The sequence below is a fragment of the Equus asinus genome, chromosome X (assembly GCF_041296235.1).
Source record: "Equus asinus isolate D_3611 breed Donkey chromosome X, EquAss-T2T_v2, whole genome shotgun sequence".
Taxonomy (NCBI): domain Eukaryota; kingdom Metazoa; phylum Chordata; class Mammalia; order Perissodactyla; family Equidae; genus Equus; species Equus asinus.
This window is the reverse complement of record NC_091820.1, coordinates 7,284,580-7,307,119: the sequence shown is the minus strand read 5'-3', so window position 1 is coordinate 7,307,119 and position 22,540 is coordinate 7,284,580. Positions and strand designations below refer to the sequence as shown.

Sequence of the window (22,540 nt, the reverse complement as noted above, 5' to 3'; positions counted from 1 at the left end):
TTTATTAGTTAAAAATTATTTTGGTTGCCAGCAAAAAAGAGTTTTCTTTAGAATTTTGAGTACCCAAATGATTGAAATTTTAAGCTTACCTCCTACGCTCTCATAGTAGTGGTTGAAAGTGTTAAGTGAATTAAATTATATTGAAATTTTAAAATGGTTTTGACTAACAGAGAAAATACTCATTAATTAATAAAAAGTGTTTAGATTTTTTTTTTTTTTTGAGGAAAATTAGCCCTGAGCTAACATATGCTTCCAATCCTCCTCTTTTTGCTGAGGAAGACTGGCCCTGAGCTTACATCCATGACCATCTTCCTCTACTTTATATGTGGGACGCCTACCACAGCATGGCTTGTCAAGCGGTGCCATGCCTGCACCCGGGATCCGAACCAGCGAACCCTGGGCTGCCGAAGCAAAACATGCGAACTTAACTGCTGCACCACCGGGCTGGCCCCAAAAGCGTTTAGATTATTAAAAAGAGATATTTTTACTTTTTTAAGGAGGAGACAGCAATTTTCTGTAAGGGCCAGTACTCAACTCTGTCACTGTAGCTCAAAAACAGCAACAGACAACCCATAAACAAATGAGAGTGTCTGTGTTCCCATAAAACTTTACAGATGCAGAAATTTGAATTTCAGACACTTTTCATGTGTTGCAAAATTTTGTCCTTTTGTTTTTTTAATCATTTAAATTACACTTAAAATTGTAAAAGCCATTCTTAGCTGGCAAGCCATACAAAAACAGGCAGTGGGCAGGATTTGGCCTGTGGGCTGTAGTTTGCTAACCCCTGGTTTAGGAGATTAAATATTTCCACACTTGAAAGCTTTCATTTGAGCAAAAATAATTAACTATTATTAGTCTGTTTTCCAATATTCCCATAATCCTTTCTTAATCTAATTCTTGACTGACAAACTGCTCATCTGTCTTGAGTCAACTCCATGGATATGCCATGGCAGCCCAGAATGCTGTGTTGAGAAAGATTCAGAAGTTGAGTAGGGGCAAAAGAGCAGAGAAAGGCAGCAGGAGAGCTTCCAAATTGGAACATTCATGGATCTTCTACTTATGTGATAATCTTACAAAATCCTTTCTGTATGTTCCATTGATAAAAGTTACAGTCATTTTCTCTGATACATTTCTCTCCAGGCATAAATTTTGCAATGGAGATCATTATTTTTAAGTTAGAGATTTTCAAGTGTTCCTAGTTTCCTTCACTCAATGTGGATTCTCAAAACTGACAAGTGTGTGTATTGGTCAGTTGCTCACCTCTCTTATTATAGGCAGACATAGGGCCAGGAGCGAGGAGTGAAGAAGAAAGCCCATTCACATCTTTAATACCTGGAAATAAGCAGTTTTTGCTTGATCTTCTAACATTATAACTAAATGAACATAACTATACTAACATATTTATCTCCATTAAAGTTCGAAAATTCTTCTAGACCATAAACAGTATTTAAAAATTATTCTCTGTATACTATTGACTACCAGATTAGAATAATAAACTCTGAACTTTTGACAATGGAATTTATAAATATATAGAGCAGAATCTGTGGGGTTAATATAGACATATCAAATAAAACCTGACAAGGTAAATATAGTATCACATATCAAAATGTCTTAAATTGTAGTCCATGGAACACTAGACTTAAATTTGTATGCAGATTGGGTTTTATTACGTTTCTGAAGTTCCCTGGGCGACCTGTCTTGCCAGGGCGTTTGGAAATGTTAACCATCATAACCAACGAAAAAAGGCATTAAAAATTAAAACTGGCATAAATCACACATATTTGCGGTCTGTCGTGAGTTGAACCTGAAGATAGCCTTAAACTCCTGCAATGTAATTAAAACTTCTTAAGAGTTTAGTTACGCATAAAGAATTTATGCTTTTATGCAGGTGGCATGTGTTAATACGGGTGTGTTTTCATATTAAGGATTGTGATTAAAGTTTCTTAGAAGAAAATATATGGATTGTGGCACTCGACGTGTTCATATCCTGATCGTGCTGGAGTGGTGGTGTTGGGTGTCAGGGCTACGAACACAGTTCCTGAATGTCACTCTGAATATTATGGACTGAAACAAGCCAGATCTGTGTTTTCCTTGAAAGGCATCCAGACTTAATATTATACTTTAAAGACATTCTGAAGCATTGACTTCGGAATAAGAGCAAACATTCTTTAAGGCCTGGACAAACCCGAAAGGAATTACTGAAATCTCCTGTTTCAGGCATACATTTTAATAGTAGTGCTCAATGACAAGTCATTAATTCCCCGCAACCTGACTCTTAGGTACAGGTCTCCAAAGGCTAAAATTAAGGGTATTTTTGTCTGCTTACCTTGCTATTTGCTTAGGTATCAGCGTATGTAGAAATACAAAGCTCATCTGTGAAGTTGGATTTATTATTCTCAGCTGGTGTCCATATCCATGCCTCAAGGCTTCTATTGAGATTGGTATAAAATCAACTGTCCTGACAAAGATTGTTCAATTGTCAACTTAAATAAGCCTCATTACAAACTACATAACATGAAGAAGGTTGAGTATGGCTCCATGAAAATTCGTTAGAGGTATATGCGTTAAAAATAAAAATTATAGGAAAAATTAATCATTCTTTCTGCATAAAGCATGCAGGGGAGCCTCATTCTTTAAGCAGCATGTTTTACAACTTTATCTTCCACAAATTTGACTTGTGTCCAATCTTTTACTTAATATTAAGATACCAAATCTGTCTCCTTGCATCATTACCTTTAGAAAGACCATCTTGAATTATTTATATTCGTCTTCTTTGGTGGTGGTGTTGGGAGGAGAATGTTGAATTCCATCAAATAGTTGCATCCTTACAAAAGCCTCATCCCTCTATACAAAGAGCCTTAGCACATCCTTTCTCTTCACAGAGTAAGGGTGCTGTGAAAGAAATACGTGTGGAAGAGGTAATGAATTCAGGCCAGGAGCGACTTGACTTTGGTTTTAGATAGAATTTGAAATAGATGTGTCGATGAAAATTGCTAGACTATCTATTTATATAAACCCGTGTTTACAAAAATTGTTGAACAATGTAGTATTTGCCTTCCATCTGCCAGAAATGTTGTGGTCTGATAGAGTTACATACCATTCCTTCAGAATGCTTCTAAACTGTCAAGCCCTTCTTCTTGACTTCAGATTCAATGCGCCTAATGAGAAAAGCCTGAATTGGTAGAAAGTGTTGTTTTGAGAATCTATAGTAGTTGTTCAATGAACTAACTAGTTAGTTGATTTACTACATCAGATTTCAGAAGGGTTGTCCAATGAATATTCAGTTTTCCATGCTAATTGTTCCCACAATGAATATTTGAGGATTTATAATGGGAAGGGACTAAGCAGTGATGGATATACAGCAGGTACTCAATAAGTACTGTACTTTTGTAATGCTCTCTTCTCGGTAGTAGAATTATTTCCTGCTATGCAGGTGCATTCCAGAGGGATGAGCGTGTACCCAGACCCAGGAAGGAGCTTGGCCTGTTGGCAAAATCTCACTCACCACCTGTTTTTGTAAATAAAGTTTTATTGAAACACAGCCCTGGCCACCCGTTTACATATTGTCTATGGCTACCTTCTTACTAAAACAGCAGCAGAATTGAGTAGTTCCAACAGAGAGCATAAGGCCAACAAAGCCTAAAATATTTTCTACCTGACCCTTTACAGAAAAAGTTTGCTGACCCTTTTGCTAGACTCTAATACTGTGCTGTTCAAAATATAGCCACTAGCTGCATCTAGCTGCGTGTGTTATATGTGTAAAACACATACCTGATTCCAAAACCTTAGTAAAAAGAAAGAAAGAAGGAAAATGTAGACTAGCTCATCAGTTTTTAAATATTGATCACATGGTGAAATAATATTCTGGATATTGAGTTAAGTAAAACATATTATTAAAATTAATTTTACCTGTTTCTTTTTACTTTTTTTTAACATGACTATTAGAAAATTTAAAATGTAACTCACATTTGGGGCTCACATTATATTTCTAATGACAGTGCTGGTTTAGAGCCTGGAATTTGGAGGACATGTGACCTCTAGAAAAAGTTAGAAAGATGGAAGATGGGGGAAGTGAAAAAAATCTCTTGTATTTGCAAATATCTTTCAAAAGCAATAAAATTTCCTATTAATTTGACTATTCCTCATAAGAAGGAACACTCAAAAATAATGGATTAGGGTGTCTATGGAAAAGGTTTTAGTTGAGTTCTCCCTGAAGAAGACCCTGACTTAGAATTTGAATTGGGAAGTGCTCCAGGAAGCATCTGTAAGGGCAAGGGAAGGAAGCAGAAGGAGGGCGTGGTCATGAGCAGGTTGTCGCTCTGGGCACCTGACCTCCTCCCAGTGGGGCTCTCTGGGAGATCTAATGGAACTCCACTCAGAGTGGTCCCATCTGGGAGATGAGGAAGGGGCTGTTCATCCACCATACCAACAGCCAGTGGTTATTGGTTGAGGGCTCCTAGGGGCATCAGCCTCCCCTTGTTCTCCCCAGCACCCCAGCCTGCCTTGCCTGGGGCCAGTGAAAGCCCTAGAGTGAAAGCAAAGGTGCCTGCAGCAAAAAGCCATCCGCAAGCTTGAGAATGGTGACTGCCTGAGGCATGGAGTTGGATGCCAGTGGTGTCTGGTACTGACACCAAACTGAACGTTCTGTCCGATAATTCATGATTTCAACAAACGTTTGTATAGCTCCTGGTGTATGTGTTCATTTTCTCCTATGATCTTTACAATAGCACAGATAGGTAGATTTATCATTATCCACATATTATGGATGGGAAAACTGAGCCCAACAGTCGTTTGTCCAGGAGAATTCAGCTGAGGTGGTAGCCCCAATCTCCTCACTCTACGTGTGTGGTCACTCATGCCTGACTCCTTGGATTTCTACAAAGCTCAGCTCCATAAGGAGATGTAAATATATTGATGTTTTTGAGGTGAGAACAGAAAACTAAAACTATTTTTTTGTACTCTGTAGAATTCCTTAGATGTCCATAGGGAAGTAGATACTTATATCCCTTAGTCCCAAGACTCTTATGCCAAAAAATATTCTCTCTCTTTTGCACAAAGTGCAGTCAAAATCAAGAGATTATAGGACCTGCTGACTGCCACACAGGATGTTAGTGATACAGTTAAATTCTAGAAAACTCCACAGGAGTCCCTGTAGTGGAAGCTTATGGATGCATGGTTTATTGAGGATGGGATTCTGTTACCTTCCCGTTACCCGGGCTCTCTTCAAAAGTGTTGTCAGTCCCTTTGGTACCTCTTGGAAACAAGTCTCTCTCTCAGCTTCATTTCCCTTTATTATACTTCTAAGTGACTCAGTAAGTCTTTGTGGACTTCAGTAACACTTGTATTATTTAAATTTGAATAACCCCAAAGGATCCAGATAGGTCAATGTGTTTAAACCACAGATTTTAGTCTACATATTAGTTGATTAAAAACAGATTTTATACACGATGTGCACTTAATAAAAGGAGGGGAAAGCAAGCAGATGTTTGTAAATCTAAATGTGTTAGATTCTATTTATTTGGCTCTCTTTTGCTGATAGCTTTAAGAAATTCATACCTATGACAATTGAACTGTAAACAGTTAGATGATGTATTTCCCTAGAAATTTCCTGCTCTGAAGGGTCAGCCAAAAAGAAAAAGTAAAAGGATTCCCTAAGATTAACATACCAAAAGAAGTTGACAAATATACCATAAAGTATTCATTTCTAAATCAAGGACATTGAATAATGGAATGCCTCGAAATTGTTCTCTAGTCTCTGACCATAAAGTGATTAGTGGTCGCAATTCATTTAATCCAAACAGTGGAAAAAATTTTGGCTGTTGTTGTTGTTAAGAGCTTTGAAAGCAAGTTTTTCTTTAATGCAAACATGAGATCATTAAGTTGCACCTAAATCACTGTCTGGTTCGTTCTCTGACTTTTTGTTGTATCCTATCCTTTAAGTGAGAAATGGTCATTTTTCTCCTTTAAAATATTTATATGTGAGATGCTTTGTTTCAAAGCTCAAATTGAAGATTTCTTGTTGGTCTTCCAGTTCGGATGAAATATGCACAAAACCTCTCTATGAATTCTGAACACGTGAGAATTATAGATAAAATATTTTAAAATGGATTTTGAAGAATAATTACCAAGCTTAAACATAAGTGGAAAGTCTCCAAGGATCAGAAATGAAAGGAGATGCAGAATGGTGAGGGGGGCTGAAGCTGGGCTGCTCATGAGAAGTAGAGAGGAGATGGGGCAGTGGGGCCCTGAGGGGAAACATGGCGGAGTGTATCCTGCACATGGCAGAAGCCTCGGACTGCCCCATACTCCTGGAGGCCAGGCCTCCCTGTGTACACACTAGGCTCAAAAGTTGCCTCCCACCTCCTCTGGAGTTGGAGCCAGACAGAATTCCCATGGAAGGAAACAGAGGCACTGAATCAAGCCAGGATCTGTGCCTCGATGGCACATAGGTGTCTTGTGGGAGTGCCCTCTCTGGGGAAACAGCCTCCAGCTCTGACACCAGAGTGGGCACCTCATGGGGCTGAGGTATGTCAATCTCCAAATCACAGCACAGGGACCAAAGTTCACGTCAGATGAGCTATCGGACAGAAATTTATGAGTCACAAGATAAAATCAGATTCTTGGGAAGCATTACCCAAACACAGGAAAATATGGAATTGCCTTTTCTCAAAAGAGCTCAAGAATAAGTATGTCTACTTCTCTTAAATTATGAAAGAACAAAGTGCATCCTGGGAACAGGAACAGAAAGTAATTCAATAAGAAGAGAGAGATGTGATAAAGAACCTACTGGAAATGAAAAATATGGTCATTGAAATTAAAAAAATAGGCTGTAGGATAAACACCAGATTAATAAGCACGCTTATTTAAGAATGACCGAAGAGATTTCTGCTTCTGACTTATGCATTTTAAGCATTAAATAAAACTGATTCTTTTCCCAAATATGCCTTTTTAAATCTAAAATTAGGAAAGTAGTAAACAGTTTTAGAAAGAAATTTCACAGTGTAATGAACTATTATCACCTTTATGAAATTGTTAATTTTCAAAATTCCCCTCATACTCTTTCCAAATCCTTTTTCTCAGATGGCATTACAAACCCTAGATCTATTTTCTTTTCCATGAAATTTCTTTCCATTTTATATCTTCACAGTATTTGTGGAACTATCTGTTAAAACACATAGTTGCCCTCATCTTTTGCCCTCACACCCTCCTGATCTTGGTATATGACATTGTTCTATTCCCTGCCCATGGAATACACTTCCCTATGCTCACCTCCACCTCCATTCTATCTTCCCAAGAAATTCCCACTCTTACTTAACAAAAACTCCCTCCCATCCTTCCAGCCTCAGCAGAAAGACTGTGTCCTCTTGGAAACCTTCTTCAGGCAGCCCTGACTCTTCCCCTTCGCTTGTTTACAGCATCTCTTCCAGTGGCATAGGCCTCTCCTTGTGGACAGAGAACAGATAGTTTTATTTTTGTTTCCCCAGTACCTCAGAGTCTGGCATACAGTAGAAGCTCAATAAGTACTTGTGTGAATAGATAAATGAATGAATGGTGTAAATGAAGAGCATACTGAATAAGAAGCAATGGAGAAGTCTTAATGAATCTTGTCCAGATTCATTATAATAGTCATGGTGGGGAACTTTAAATTTGATGTTCTAAAGGAATAGGGAATAATTCTAGATTCTTAAGCAGGATAGTGATATGAAAAATGTAACATTCAAGAAAATATGATCTGGCATTGATAGGTTGATAGGCAAAGAATAGAAACACGGACAATAAAATGTACTATGAGTGAGTAGACATGTATGGTGAGGACTTCTTATAAACGTCTATAAATGGCCATAATGTCAGCGATAGTTGGACAATTGAAACCTTCCTCCAAGGGCTTGACCTCAGCTTGCCCTTAAGAGGGTAAATCCTAAAAATCCAATAGTAGTTGATTTGATGTGGGAATATATTCCTTATATTATTGCCATTTCTGATTCAGGTAAAGGAACAGAAATCCAGTTGCCTCCTTTCTCTCTAGTTCACGACCTAGAAGTAACCTATAACTGGTTATTCGGTAAACATGCCTGAGTTAGTGTAAGAAGCAGGAACAAAAAGAATGAAATTTGAACATTTTTAAAAGGTTCTTTTAAATGCAACTTTTCAAAATCCAGTTTAAATCTATAAATACTTGAAACTGCATAGATTTCATGGAGGTTTCTGAAAAATGTATCGTTTTTCCTGAGTATGAGTAATTTTGTGTGTACTAAAGCGTTAAAAGTATGAAGAATAATATTTTTCCTCTCTTTTTTGAACAGCAAAACTTGGAGAGTAACCTCACAAGCCTTATTAAGAGGAACACGGAACTGGAGACCCTTTTGGCTAAACTCATCCAAACCTGTCAACATGTTGAGGTGAGTATCTCCGTGTGATATGTTTCCTATGGAAACTGCTAGATCACGGTTTTTATACCCTCACCCTTTGTATTTTTAAAACAGGAATCTTCTTAAAATTAGATCTTTTGCAGAAGCCAGATATATAAGGTGGATGAAAAGGTGGATGAAATTGAAAGGAACTAGAACCTCAGAGGGTCTCTCCCCATCTGCTGCTTTGTCCTGCCCCCACTCCCATCACAGCTCTCCTTGATCTAGTTTTACTTAGCATTCCTAATAGTGTAGATTTTAATCACTCTTAACAAAGAACAGCCAAAAAGGGCACTATTTAAAAGGTGTCGTGTTAGTTTACTAGAGCTGCCATAACAAATTACCACAAACTTGGATGGCATGAAACAACAGAAATTTATTTTCTCCCAGTTCTGGAGGCCAAAAGTCTGAAATCAAGGTGTGGGCAGGACATGCTCCCTCTGAAGGTTCTAGGGGAGGGTCCTTCCTTGCCTCTTGCCACCTTCTAGTGGTTCCAGGCAATTCTTGGAGTTCCTTGGCTTGTAGCTGCAGCACTTTAATCTCTGCCTCTGTCGTCACATGGCCTTCTCCCTGTGTCGTCACATGGCATTCTCCCTGTGTGTCTCTGCGTCTATGTCCAAATCTCCTTCTTATAAGGACACCAGTCATTGGATTAGGGGCCACGTTACTCGAGTATGAACTCACTTTAACTTGATTACATCTGCAAAGACCCTATTTCCAAATAGGGTTATATTACTGATACTGGGGTTAGGACTTGGACTTATCTTTGGGGAGCAGGGGGGTCGGGACACACAATTCAGTCCACTACAGGTGTATATTAAATGCATCTTGGTTGTCAGATATGTTTCCATGAAATGGACCACAATTGCAGCCTATTGGGGTTAAGTCAAGAGTGTGCAGGCAGCAGTAACAGCAAGGGCAAGTTAGAGAACACAGATCTTTCTAACCCTCTGCTTAGAATGGATTCGCTTTTGGCAATGCTCTCTCGAGGGAACGTTTGAGCTTTGTTGATTAAGCAACATTGTAAATAATGGTGAACAAGCATACTGTTTTCATTATTGTAGGGTAAAGTGAATATGTAATTTAGGAATAAATGGATGAACAAAATGGAATGATCCATGTGCTATATTTTATTTTTATGATGTGATGGCATTTGATGTTTAGGACAATAAGGAAGAATTATTTCTCTTCAGTAAAAAAAAAATTACATGTGTTTTATGGGAAAATCTTATAAATGCTTTGTGGATTGGGTGATTATTTCATTCAATTTCAGCTAGTTACTTCTTAAGTATTAGTGTCTGGTTTCTATTAGGGCCTTCAGAACAACTGTCTTGTTCCTAATGCAGTATTAGTATAGCCTGAATTTACAAAATGCTATTCGTCCTAACATGTAAAATTACATTCTATAATGCTCAGTAATTTCAAATGATAGATAGACGTGTCATTCAAGAAATTTACAAGCAAATTTTATTTTCGTTTCAATGATTAGATATTTAGTTGAGATATATAGGCTTTCTAAATAAAGCTGTTACTGAACTGATTACAGCAGACTTGCAAATAGACACATACGTGCCATTGAGAGTTATTCTGGACAAGGACGTAAAGAATATTCATTCCTTTCACTGTTGCTGTTTCTGTATAAATCCTTTGGGATGGAAAGAAATGTTTGTGGGTGAGTAAATCTGGTATTTTAGAAATTTATTCTAGATAAAAATTAAAGAAAATTAATTATGAGCAGAAAAATAATGATACTAGCAGTATCTATCTTTACATGTGTTCCCTTATTCATAATTTTTAATATTCTTAAAGTATAATTTTCAAAAATTGAGCATCCAATTCTCATATAATAATCAAATGAGTCTACACTGAAGATTTATTTAACTCATTGATGAAGGAACCAGCAGGATGATAACGCTGGCTTGAAGGAGGATATCAGAAACTGATATGTACAAACGTTGAGGGAGCAGGGGAGTAGGGGAGAAGAAAGCTAGAATAAGATAGCTAAATTAGATGCAAAACTGGCCAGTGACCTAACGGGCAGTACAGTCATAACATTTGGGCAAGATAGGTTGCATATCATCACTTTTCTCTAAATTAACATTTAACCTTGCAGAAACTAAGCCCTAATCCATAGTAAATAGAAAGTCAAACTCTTACATCCCAACCTGGGGATTCAGATGGCCCTTCCCTAGGCTGACTTGATGGAGTGTGCTCTAGTATGACACCGAAAGGGCTCCCAGTCTTCTTTTTGCCTTAGTTCCAAGTTTTGGCTAGTTTAGCTTAGTATGATTTTCTGCTCCTCCTGTTCTGGATACTGTTGATCTATGAGCTGTGTTCGCTAAACAAATATTTCTGGGTGAGGGTGTAAATTTTTGCCTGTGGTCAGTTACTTTGGTTTGTTAAAGTGTCATGCTAGTTTGTTCATTCTGTTAGTGTGTATGGAACACCCACTGTGTGTATGTTGCACTGTGCTAGGTGCCAAGGACCCTGCCCATGGGGAGCTTACTATCTTGACTAAGACAAAAGAGCAACTACGATACAATACAAAATAGAAAACTAATTGTCATAAGAGAGGAGTGGATTATATTCTTTAGAATATCAGAGAAGCAAGAAATTTTTTTCAGCCAGGGGAAGTAGCCACAATCTGAGCCTGCCTTCAAGGGTAGGTAACATTTGGGCATATGGAGGGAGGGGAAAGGCACTGCTTGCAGGGCAAACCAAGGCATGGAGATGGACAAATGAAGAGTGTATGTACACAAAGCAAGTAATTCATTCTGTAGAAATGGCAGGTGTGTGAGGAGGCGTAAGTAGGAACCGGCTTTGGAGAGATGAGAGCTGGGTGGACTTCAATATCGCATCTGAGTTTCAACTTTATTTGGTCTTGAAGGTTTAGTGACAGTTCAAGGAACACAAAGACCTGTGTAATTTTCACAATTACAATTGACATCCCTAACTCTTTTCAGGAAATGATATTTTTGGTTATTGGGAAAATAATACGGATCTCTTAGTGCAAAACAGTTGCACGTCCAAGGGAAGACGTCACAGCACTAGTAAACTCCAAAAAGGTAGTGGAATTTGTTAGGCACCAGCGTGATAGTCTTTGAAATCAGTGCAGTGGAAGAGAATTTCCTGGTTCACATCTTGGGTTCCTAGACTGTATTTCTTCCTTTTCCTCTTCCTGAAGGTGTCCTTGTATTTGGGTATGAGCATTCCTCGGGAAAATAGTCGCCATGCCAGCTGGAGCCAAAAAACTCAAAGCACAGAGGCCTCAATTGTTGTAAATTAAATCAGTGAATTCCCACCGAATCCTGAGGAAATGCCACATCCTTATAAGTCCACACCTCCTTCCTGGGATTCACTTCTGCTTTTCTTTAGAATGAAAAGAGTTTGAAGGTCTCCCCATCCCCATTGTTTTCATAACTTGTTTTTAAAATGAGGGTAAGCAATGAAATGGCTTTTTGATAGTAAGTACCAAATCTTTTTAAAACTGGAGAACGGAGGGTATGAAGGCCAAGACGATTTAGAACTCAGGAGGTAGAAGCCTTGAAAGAACAGTATCAGGTGGACTCCCAGAAATGTTAGTGTAATTTGGTGGCTGGGATTCTAAAAACTACTGGGTTTTTAGCCACTGGGTTGTTTTTTTCAGGAGAGGAATACAGTAGAAAATTCCCTTAGGATGAGTTTGGAGTTAGGTATATCTGGGATGTAGGACAGGCTTATGAGAAGTGGTCAAAATTTGTGTCAGCTGCACAACTTAACATTTCTAGGTTAAATATGGATTGTTTCTCTTCACCGTCTCGTCTTCCTCCCTGTTTTCTTTTAAAAATCAGAGGACCTAGTTTATTAGATAGGCAAATACTTAGAATCACTGATGTGTATCAAATTCGCCACACATTCTGAGGCTCAGGTTCTTTCACAGGGAATGCAACGCCTGGACACACAGTAGATGCTCATTTTGGGCGTTACAGGTGACCAATGACTAAATCCACAGTGAGACGGTAAAGACAAACTGCGAAAGGGTGACTAATTACCGCAGCAGTTTGGAGAAGATAAAGTCTCAGCTGACCTCGCTGGCCTTCCCCAAGCTCATCCTGGAAGGGCACTCTCTAAGCCAGCATCCCGTCAGAGTCCTGGCATTAGCTCCTTTGGTTTGTTTTGCCTTCTTTGTAATCATTCTTTTTTAATTCCTCTTGTCATTGTTTTTCACATTAAGTTTTTAAGCAGTTTTTTTTCTTTTATTTTAATGGAAAATTTGCCTTCTTACTGGCTTTCTCTGAGTTTTTCCAGTGCTAGGTGACATGTGATGTGACAAACTTCTTGTAGGTAAGTTAAGCGCCATTTAATTCAGTTTTTGCTCAGATGTTTGGCTCTGTAAATTGAGGGGAAAGTGGGTGATGTGTTATGGTAGCTTGTAAGAAATGGTAAAAACTGATTTCAGCAAAAAGATGGGGGTCTGTAAAAGACTTTTCCAGCCATTCACCAAGCCCTGAAAGCATTCAATTGTAAACTTTGAAATAAGGAAAAAAATAACTGGGTTAAAAAGTAAGACGAACCTTTATGTTTAAATTAATTTTGTTGTGCAAAGCATTCTCTCTCTGTGGAAACCTTGGCAATTGCTTCATCTAGAACCACTGGCTGAAGACCAGCATCTGAACACCAAATGTACTGTTTGTGTCTTGTGGACAGCTGTCTGATCTCGGATGATGTGTGTCCTGCTAGGGGCCAACTTGAGTGTCCAAAATCGTAATCTCTTGTCACTTGCAGATGAGGGTTAGCTTCCCACCCCATTTGAGCCCGTGTGAGAATCCTCTCAAGGTATAGAGTCAGATTCTGGGCCTCATTAAAGCACATCAAGCAAACCACAGTCATGTATGGCTCTCCATATACATAGCTCTGGAATGGTGATAATGTGATAGTGCAAATATGGCAGCATTCAGAAACTGGATTATGACGAGCCACTTTGGTAAGGACTGATCTCCCAAATTCAAGTCTTAGGATTCCCAGGGCAAAGGAGAAAACGACCTCTCAGGCTGCACGGAACTTCATCTTCTCTGGAGAAGATTCATTTTTTGACTAATGCATGTGTATAATGGCTGTGTATCCAGTTTACTCCACCAAGTTTGCTAAAATTGACAACTCATGGCAGACTTAGCTTTCCTCAGTGGAGATTAAATTTAACTGTTTATTAAAGTAGCATGTAACACATACTTGAATGTCTCCCCTTAGATTCAATGCTCTTGCCTTAAACAAAACTGACTTATAAAGGGCATTGGATCCTGTTCCCTTCTCAGGTATGTTCGTGAGGAATAATGAGACAACATCAGTAGAAAGTCTTCTAGGATGTAGGAATAAGAGACTAATCTTATGAATGAATGAATATAAGGCTTAGTTATTTTGGTATTACTTTCAGAATAAAATTCCCAAGTTTCAGTTTTGAAACTTTTTTTTAAACATGATCCAAACATTTCATCATCTGCTAATCTTTCCAGTTTGGATGGAATGAACTATTGTGTCATATTCAGAATGCTACCAGGTGGCTTGGATTGGAGTGTGGTCACATGTGCGTGCCTCTGAAGACAATCCCTCTGACGTATTTGAATTTAGTGATGCAGATTTCCAAGACTAATGCTTAGATATGAAATAATCGGCCTTAATTGGGGGCCCAATGGATGAGCAGTAGGAGTGAAGAGAGAAGACATGGTTTTACTGAAGTCTTAATGTGGTTTCTCCCCATAATACAGGAATTCTTTGTCACGTCTCTCCTATACTGTTCCAAACACAGCCTCCTTGCCTTGAAATATTTAGATGCTTGGCTAGAGCAGCAGGGATGTGTCTGGCATGATATAAAGAATAATAAGAATGGTTTGTGACAAATTTTAGAAAATGCCCATTGTAGTTAGTTCTAACTCAGCTTTCACACGAGATGGTAGTAGTTGGATGGATCCAGGTTCAGAGAGTCAGGTGTGGAGGAATGATCCCAGGTGAGAGGGTGACTGTCAGGTAGAAGATTGGCTCCCATTATTGCTCCTGTGCCTGCCATTCAGAGACAAGCATGATCCCAACCATCAATCCATCATTTTGTTACTGAACCAATCTCTTTTGTTTCTTGGTCTTAATATCTAGTTTAAATTATTTTTCTCAATAAATGAATATAAAATTGCTTTTTATGATCAAGCTGAAATTATCTCTGTATGTAAGATGATTATAGATTATGAGAGAGACAGGACACATCTTTTACCTTCATGTGATTGACTTCCATTTGTAATTGCTAAATGTTGGAGGGAAAACTGAAGAGCTCTGTTCTAATTTTGAAATTCTCCAGCAAAATCATTGAGTCATGCATATAAAATGTTCGTTAACAAGAGTGCAATTGTAGCACTTGTTATTTTTGTTTGAAACAGAAATATGAAATTTTAAATTCAGCTATTTAAAAAGCCTGAGGCTACTACTGAATGTAAAAGGCTTTCAGTGAAGAGCAACACAAATAAAGATTTTTACAACCAAGTGAGGTAACTTCCCAGCCCAGGAATTTATGATAGAACTTTTACTATGCTTTTAAAAGTTTCTTCACTAGATATAACATCAGGTTCGAATATATGAGGTGATGAAAATTATCGTAGTAACCTAATTCTCTAGCGAGGCAAGCTCGGTATTATGCTGTGATGAGTTCAAAGAAGCCTTCCATCTATTTACATAGGTTGGGAAGATGGCGCCTCATCCATCCTTCCGGGTGTTGGGATGAGATGATTACTGTGTCAAATGTTTACAATTCCCTAACAAGGCATAGCCTGCAGTGTAGGGAAAGCAAAAGTAGTAGGACTTAGGCAAATTTACACGAAAAACAATAATGACCACTTGACAAGGTCCTACCATCACTTCCTGATTTAATTATCCCAGTAGCCTTTTGAGGTAAATGTTGTTCAGATAACCATAGAAATATGACTTGAAGCCAGGCATAGCAAGAATCAGCCAGTAAAGAAAATGGATTGAATTCAATCAAGTAGTAAAGCAATTGGAGTGGTTAACTGAACGTCAGCTACCCCAACCAGGCGATGGAGTTGAAAGAGATGATTGAAAAGTTAGATTCTTAGGGGAATTCTCATGGCAAGAAACAATCCCATCTGCTGGGGAATTGGAAACCCTGACCAACCCACCATAACAAGGCCCTGATGAGTATACATCTGTGATACCAGGGAGCCTTCAGGTCTTGTGAATTATTCTCAAATCTTTGACCATTAATCCTTGACCTGCTAACCTCAACTTCTTTGAGATGATCAATTTGCTTCTTTTAGTAAATAAAGTTCTTTTTTTTCTCCTCCCCAAGAAGTTTGACAGTTATGTATAAAGATGAAGACCTAAATAATAACCATAGAATCAATATTTTGTGTTACAATTTAGAACTAAAACGTATCTTTGTATTTTAAGGGTTTGTAGCATTTAAGAAAATATGGCATATTACAGAAATTTGACAGGTTAGCTTTGAGTTTCCAATCTGAAACATGTAATTTATTTTGGACCTGTGATTTTAAATTGAAAGTATAAAATGGTTTGTTTCAAACCAGCATTGGAACGTTCAAGAGAACTTGAGTTTCACTACATTTGTAAGTTTAACTTATTAGAATTCTAAGAGCTACTTAAGTACTTGGGAAGGTTTACCTTGTTAGAGTTTTAATTTTACCCCATTAAGCATTTAAAGTGCTTATAAAGTAAATTGAATATGTTACATTTATAAATGCATTTTAAAATGTCACAGTGATTTGGTGATAAAAATCTGAACAAGGATTACCCAGGGGGTTGAGAATTGACTGGAAGAGGGGCTCCAGGGCACTTTCTGGGGTGATAGAAATATTTTATATCTTGATTAAGCTGTTGGTTATGTTGGTTATCAAAATCCATTGAATTGTCTCTTAAGATTTATGCATTTGCCTGAATGTAAATTTTACCTCAATTTAAAAAATGTATAAGGAACTTAATCAACTAATTTATAGATGGAATTGATTGTTTAATGGAGTTGAGTCTGTTCAACTTAAGTTAATCAAACATTGATTCAAGCACCCCCTGAGAGTGATTATTCTTGGTTTTATAAAATTTCTTGGATTTATGAATAGAATAATGAGACTCGTAATTTGAACTTAAAGCTTGAGGAAAACTACATAGTGATATAGGTACAGTCCTTGGGCAAAAATTCTCCTGGTCTTTGAGTGCACGTCTATTCCGTCATAGTTGGTTGGACTCCTTGAGAAACAGGATACTGTCTTTCTTTTCCTAGTATCTCCTTCATTTAGCACACAGCACATGGCTATTGATGAGAAAACGGGACTCTCCCAGAGAGACCAACTGCCTCCTTCTGTCACTAGCATATTTGCATAGATCGGCATGTCAGATAAATTCTCATCCTGAAGGGCAGAAAGGACCCTTCTTGAGAAGGCTGTACGCAGGACATAATGGCAGATCTCAGCAGCCACAGATCCCTGGAGGCAGTAGCAGGATGGGTGATGCACCTGAGGAGCTCCACGCAGCATGAAGTCTCTATCTCTGGATGAGGGCTAAGATGATGGGGTTGGCAGAGGGAAGTCAAGAATGAGAGAGCCGTCAGTTGGGTCATTGCTTAGCCCTCGAGGGAGGGCAACAGGGGTCTTCCCTGTCCCCTTGTTGTAAACCTATCTTTTTCCTTTTGATTCTCTGGGATACCCTCCTTATCCCTTCTGGTTTGTAAAAGAAAAAATGACCAGATAGCCGCTTTGAATCAAGTTGAGGGAAACACATTTGAACACTTTCACATGTGTAGGATGGCTAGTCAGCCTAGGTCTGAAGATGGCTTATAGGGTGACATTTTCAATATCAGACTCTTGGTCCCCAAACACACATACACACACACACCCCACACCCTCAAAAACAGCAACTGACAAACATCTGAATTCTATGGTCTTTCCTTTTCTCTTCCGGAGCAGGTTAGATTCACTTTTCACTGTCCTTTGGCAAAGCCCGCCTTGTACAGCTACAGGGCTCTCCAATTTCCCTCCCATCTCCCCTCCTATTGCCCTCGTAACTTTCACCAGCACCACCACCACAGTTTCAGAAGAAAACCCTAGGAGAGCGAGTAAGCATGGATAGCTTCAAAGAGAGATGGTGCAGGCCTACGAGGTCAAAGATACAAAGGAAGGCAATTAGAAGACGGTGAGGTCAAGGAAAGACCCCCAAAGTTAAGCCTCCCAATTCACCTTTTTGCCTTAGCTGGGCTCTGTGTGAGGTCAGTCATAGGCAGCTCTCTGCAATTGACCCCAACAGGCCCTTTAACAAGGTGCAGTAAGATATAACTGGCTCTGGTGTTTCTCCACTCCCAGATACCCAATTCAAGATACGTGCCTGGGGCTGGCCCGGTGGCACAGTGGTTAAGTGCACAGGTTCTACTTCTCAGAGGCCCGGGGTTCGCCGGTTTGGATCCTGGGTGTGGACATGGCACTGCTTGGCATGCCATGCTGTGGTAGGTGTCCCACATATAAAGCAGAGGAAGATGGGCACGGATGTTAGATCAGGACCAGGCTTCCTTGGCAAAAAGAGGAGCATTGGCAGCAGTTAGCTCAGGGCTAATCTTCCTCAAAAAAAAGAAAAAAGATGTATGCCCATTGCGCCCTGCATATCGTTGAAATAAATCCTTAACTCCCTGCTGTCCTACAGACGTGCTCTTTTTTTTCCCCCTGCTCTGGTGCTTTTCTTATCTTCCTCACCTTGGGTTTCCCAACTCCCTTCTTGCCCACTCTGATCTCCAGAGAGCAGTCCCACTTCCATATTCGGCAGCAAACCTTCCCCAGCTACTCACACACACCAGTCGCCTCGTTTCTGAAACCCTCTGCAGCCACACCATCCAGTTGAGATATAATGGGAGCCACGTAGGTAATTTAAAATTTCCAAGTAACCACATTTAAAAACGTAAAAACAAATAGGTAAAATTAATTTTACTGGTATACTTTATTTGACTCGATATATTCAAAACATTATCATTTCAACAGGTAATCAATACAATAATGATTAATGAATTCACTTCATACTCACAGCACATCTCGATTCAGACAGGCCACATTTCAAGTGCTCAAAACCCACAAGTGGCTATTGGCTGCCATATTGGCCCACACAGCTCTAGAACTTCTGTAGCCCATGGGTTAGCAGTTAATTATGTGTGCAGTTGGCATGTTTGCTAATTGTTCTCTGGTGAAGTCATTCTCTCTAGAACGCAAAGTTATGTTTCTACCACAGGTCCTAGCGTGATGCTTTGCAAATTGCGGGCGCTTAACTAGTCCATAGGATTTCTTCCTGTATTGTCCCTGGTACACCAGTAACATCCTCCTCACTCACAGAGAAATAAGACATCCTCATTTTCTCTTACTTTCATGCCTTAGCTACTAAGACTATTGCAAAGATCTCTGGAAACCAGTAGCTTTAGCCACCTGTACTTTAAGTGGAGAGAGAAGTAAAACCTGCAGCTGAGAAGCTAGGACTGCATGGAAGGTTTAGTTTGCTGGCAGAATCATAATAAGCACTGAATTAAGATTTTTGTGGTTCCCAGTTTTATAAATAGGATTTGCAAGCAGAGAGTGTTGGCTTCTTTATTTTTGGTGCAAAATGTTTCTTCTTTTACCATGTCATCTGAAAATGATGCCAAAGAGATGATGTCCTAAAAGGAAGGTGATTTGTTTCGTATCTCTGACATAGCCTCGATCTAATCTTACCAAAGGAATGGCTGCCCAGGTAGACAATGCCGACAAACGCCCATATAAGAGAGCACACGTGAGTGCTAACTTGGAGTCAGGCTCTGGCTACTTAAGCAAAGAATTGCTTTAAATTTTGCAGAATAAAGTCTTTTTTTCCTTCTGTTTTTCATGAAATGGCCTTAAAGAACTCCTCTTGTTTGTGGTCTTGAAGAAATTAGAACTATGCCCATGAGGCCTGCCTTTAAGGGTTCTATTAAACAATAAGAAGGCTTTGTTCTTGGTAGTAAAATTAAAGTAAGCAGTGTTTCCATTACCTGGCAGGATGTCGCCTCCTCGCCACCCCCGATCCTGACAAGTGTAAACAGAGCATTCTGTTTCCCAGGTAGGAAGGTGGGAAGGCAGCATCTGTCAGGTTTGTATATAGAAATATAGTTGACCTTTCAGACAATTTAGGGAGAGAGAGACAGAGACACTTCTTCCTGTAATCCCGAACTCAAGCTTTTTAAATTCAATTTTACTGCAGCAAACTGTACATATTAAGGCTTAAAGCTATAAAGCCATTATTTTAGGAAGACAATAATAATTTCATAGTGAGTTGATGGGAAAGTGGCAGGTCTCTAGATAAAGAAATATATATATTTTTCAGTCTGATTCACTAGATTTCATATGTTTTCTTTTCCAGGCAACTTTGCCTGCTGTTGCTCAGATTTAGACTCATTTATGGTCAGTTGTAAGTGAACATTTGTAAGTTGATTGTAGCCCTGGAGTCAGGAATGACCAAGGTTAGGACAGAAAACACTGCCAGATGCATACTCTGTTCAGCCCTGCAATTAGTCAGAAGTCATTGGAGCTATAGAACAAACTGGACGACTGTGACACCAGTGCCCTGTGACGTCCTCTCAGGCTCTTCTTAGGAAACATCAGGATTTTAGTCCCCTCTAATGTAAGTGCTCCTGTTCGTAACTGTCAGCACCATACCCATAGAGCACTCGCCAGTTCTGTGTCCCCTGGCCTGAGAGCTTCCAGCTGCAAGTGGCTAAGACTCTGCCCGGGGACTTTTTCTACCTCCTTCGCCTCACCGGTTAATTCCAGAGGGGAGGTAATACCCACCCACCCCCAACAGCCTTCAACCAGGGACTGATAGGGGATATTAGGTAAATACCGCTCTTCCTCCCCATCACCTGGAATGGTTTGCAGTTTCCAACGTTACCCATTGGGATTGATCTCCAGTTGCCCACAGTGGTCTTGGTAAGGTACACTTCACTGACTTCACACCTTTCTCCATCTTACTTCCCCACCACCCTACTGGTGTTTCTTGGCAACAACTTATACTTCCACCCTAGACTCATGCCCTGCTGTGAGGAGAACAGAACCGCAGACCCCCTCTAAAATGGAATGATGACACAGATCCTTTTTCCCCATCATGCCCATGGCTCACATGTTCAATTTCCCTAAACTCTCCTCTCTTTCACTGTATTGAATAAATGTGCATATTAAACACTGGTCATCAAAGATATTTAAAAATCAATCTGTCAGCTTCTGCTCGTATTCTAGAGTGACAACCAGGCAAGATATTTCATAGATATCACTTGTGGATGCACCAGAAAGACAGAACAAAGCTTAACATTTTCCAGCTGTCCTTCCAACTGCAAGTTTATCAGTGGTATAATCAAATATATTTTACTCACTGTAAGGAATACCAAGGAGCAGGGATCCAATCCTCGCTCTTCATGACCTTGCAGGGGAGCAGATGGCATCTATACTTGAGTAACTCAAGCCTGAATAGGAGTCCAACTTTGTATTTTTCCAGTACGTTGCTATTCAGGAATCATGGAGCAACAACTGAAAAGAATGCCACTTAATGAGAAACAACATGTAAGATTGAAAGTGAGTAATGTAAGGTCGTGGGATAGAAGCTTCCTCTTTCCATTAGAAATGACTTCCTTTCCCTGAAACATAGCACCTCTGTCCTCCCCACTGCTCAATTAACCATCCTCTTCTGTAAGTTATTTTTTAGCTTCTGGCCACACCATCTAAAGGCTGGTTTTTACCAAATACATTTGTTGAAAATTGCTTAATAGAAATTGCCATGTATCAGAAACTTTATGAAAAAGACTAGATAGAGACAAATGCCCATGACAGATTTAATAGGTTTTTTTTCACTCTGTGTGCCCAACCCAAACGGAAGGGTGTGGAGCATTTGTTTTATAAAGTGTGTAATTAATGAGAGAAAGGAAGGGAGGAGTTTATTGTTTTTGAATGAATTATGAGCAACACCTTCCATTCTGCTTCTTCATTTTGGAACTGCTTTGAATAGAGTTACCATTAAACACAAAAAGAAAAGTCTGTGGCATTAATGCCAAGAATGTAAGATTGAAGTCAGTTGAGTACAACTGAGAAAAACATCACGGGAAGAACAGCTTTTATTATAACTCTGACAGAAGCCGGCAGGACATCACGGGGAAAGTAAAAACCATGCTGGGGCTGGCCCCGTGGCCGAGTGGTTAAGTCTGTGCGCTCCGCTGCAGGCGGCCCAGTGTTTCGTTAGTTCGAATCCTGGGCACGGACATGGCACTGCTCATCAGACCACGCTGAGGCAGCGTCCCACATGCCACAACTAGAAGAACCCACAACGAAGAATACACAACTATGTACCAGGGGGCTTTGGGGAGAAAAAGGAAAAAATAAAATCTTTAAAAAAAAAAAAAAAACCATGCTGCAAGAATATTTTTATTTTCAAATCGAAATCCTGTGAATTCAGTAATTGCAACTATTCATGCCTTGAAGGAAGAAAAGAAATATTTATCAAGTACCTACTATGTGCCAGATAGTTGACAGATATTTTCACTGAAAGTACACAAATGAGGAAACATTCTTGCAGAAATTTAACACATTTTTCACACCTGTAGCTTTTAGGCTATGAAGTCCATGATCTTTTCCTCTATGCTGGAGGTTGGCAAACTATGATTCTAGGACCAGATCTGACTCATCACCTGTTTTTGTAAATAAAGTTTTATTGGAACACAGCCATGCCCATTTGATTACATATTGTCAGTGGCTGCTTTCAAACTACAACAGTGGCGTTGAGTAGTTCCAACAGCGTCCATATGGGCCACAAAGCTCAAATGTTTATTGTCTAGCCCTTTATAGCAAAGTTTCCCAACTCCTATTCCCCATCATGGAAGGTTCTCCTCTGCACCCCACCCCCATTCTCACCCCCATTGCATCAGGAAGGAACCTGTAAGGAATGCATTTGAGATTTGAAAGTAACTCCAAATTTTCTGGAGTTAATGCTCAAGTTATAGCTTCCAAAGCCATCGTTTTGGTGAAAGATGTAGATGGATAAAAGTTTTGGTTCATGGTAGAAAGTCCCCAGGCAATCAGTACAGGCTGACTAGTCCTAGACTTGTAGTCAGCATAGGC

At 39.4% G+C, this 22,540-nt stretch overlaps 1 protein-coding gene across 6 annotated transcripts in view; it reads left to right on the top strand.

The window, feature by feature from the left end:
• Positions 1 to 22,540, top strand: part of MID1 (midline 1) — a 345,700-nt gene that overhangs the window by 263,660 nt on the left and 59,500 nt on the right. For all 6 annotated transcript variants that reach the window (XR_011499667.1, XM_014855401.3, XM_070502346.1 and 3 more), the window contains one exon: positions 8,304 to 8,399. Coding sequence is in view for 5 of the 6 variants with exons in the window: in XM_014855401.3 (XP_014710887.1) it covers positions 8,304 to 8,399 (96 nt within the window). In the remaining variant the exon portion in view is untranslated. The remainder of the gene's footprint in view (positions 1 to 8,303; positions 8,400 to 22,540) is intronic.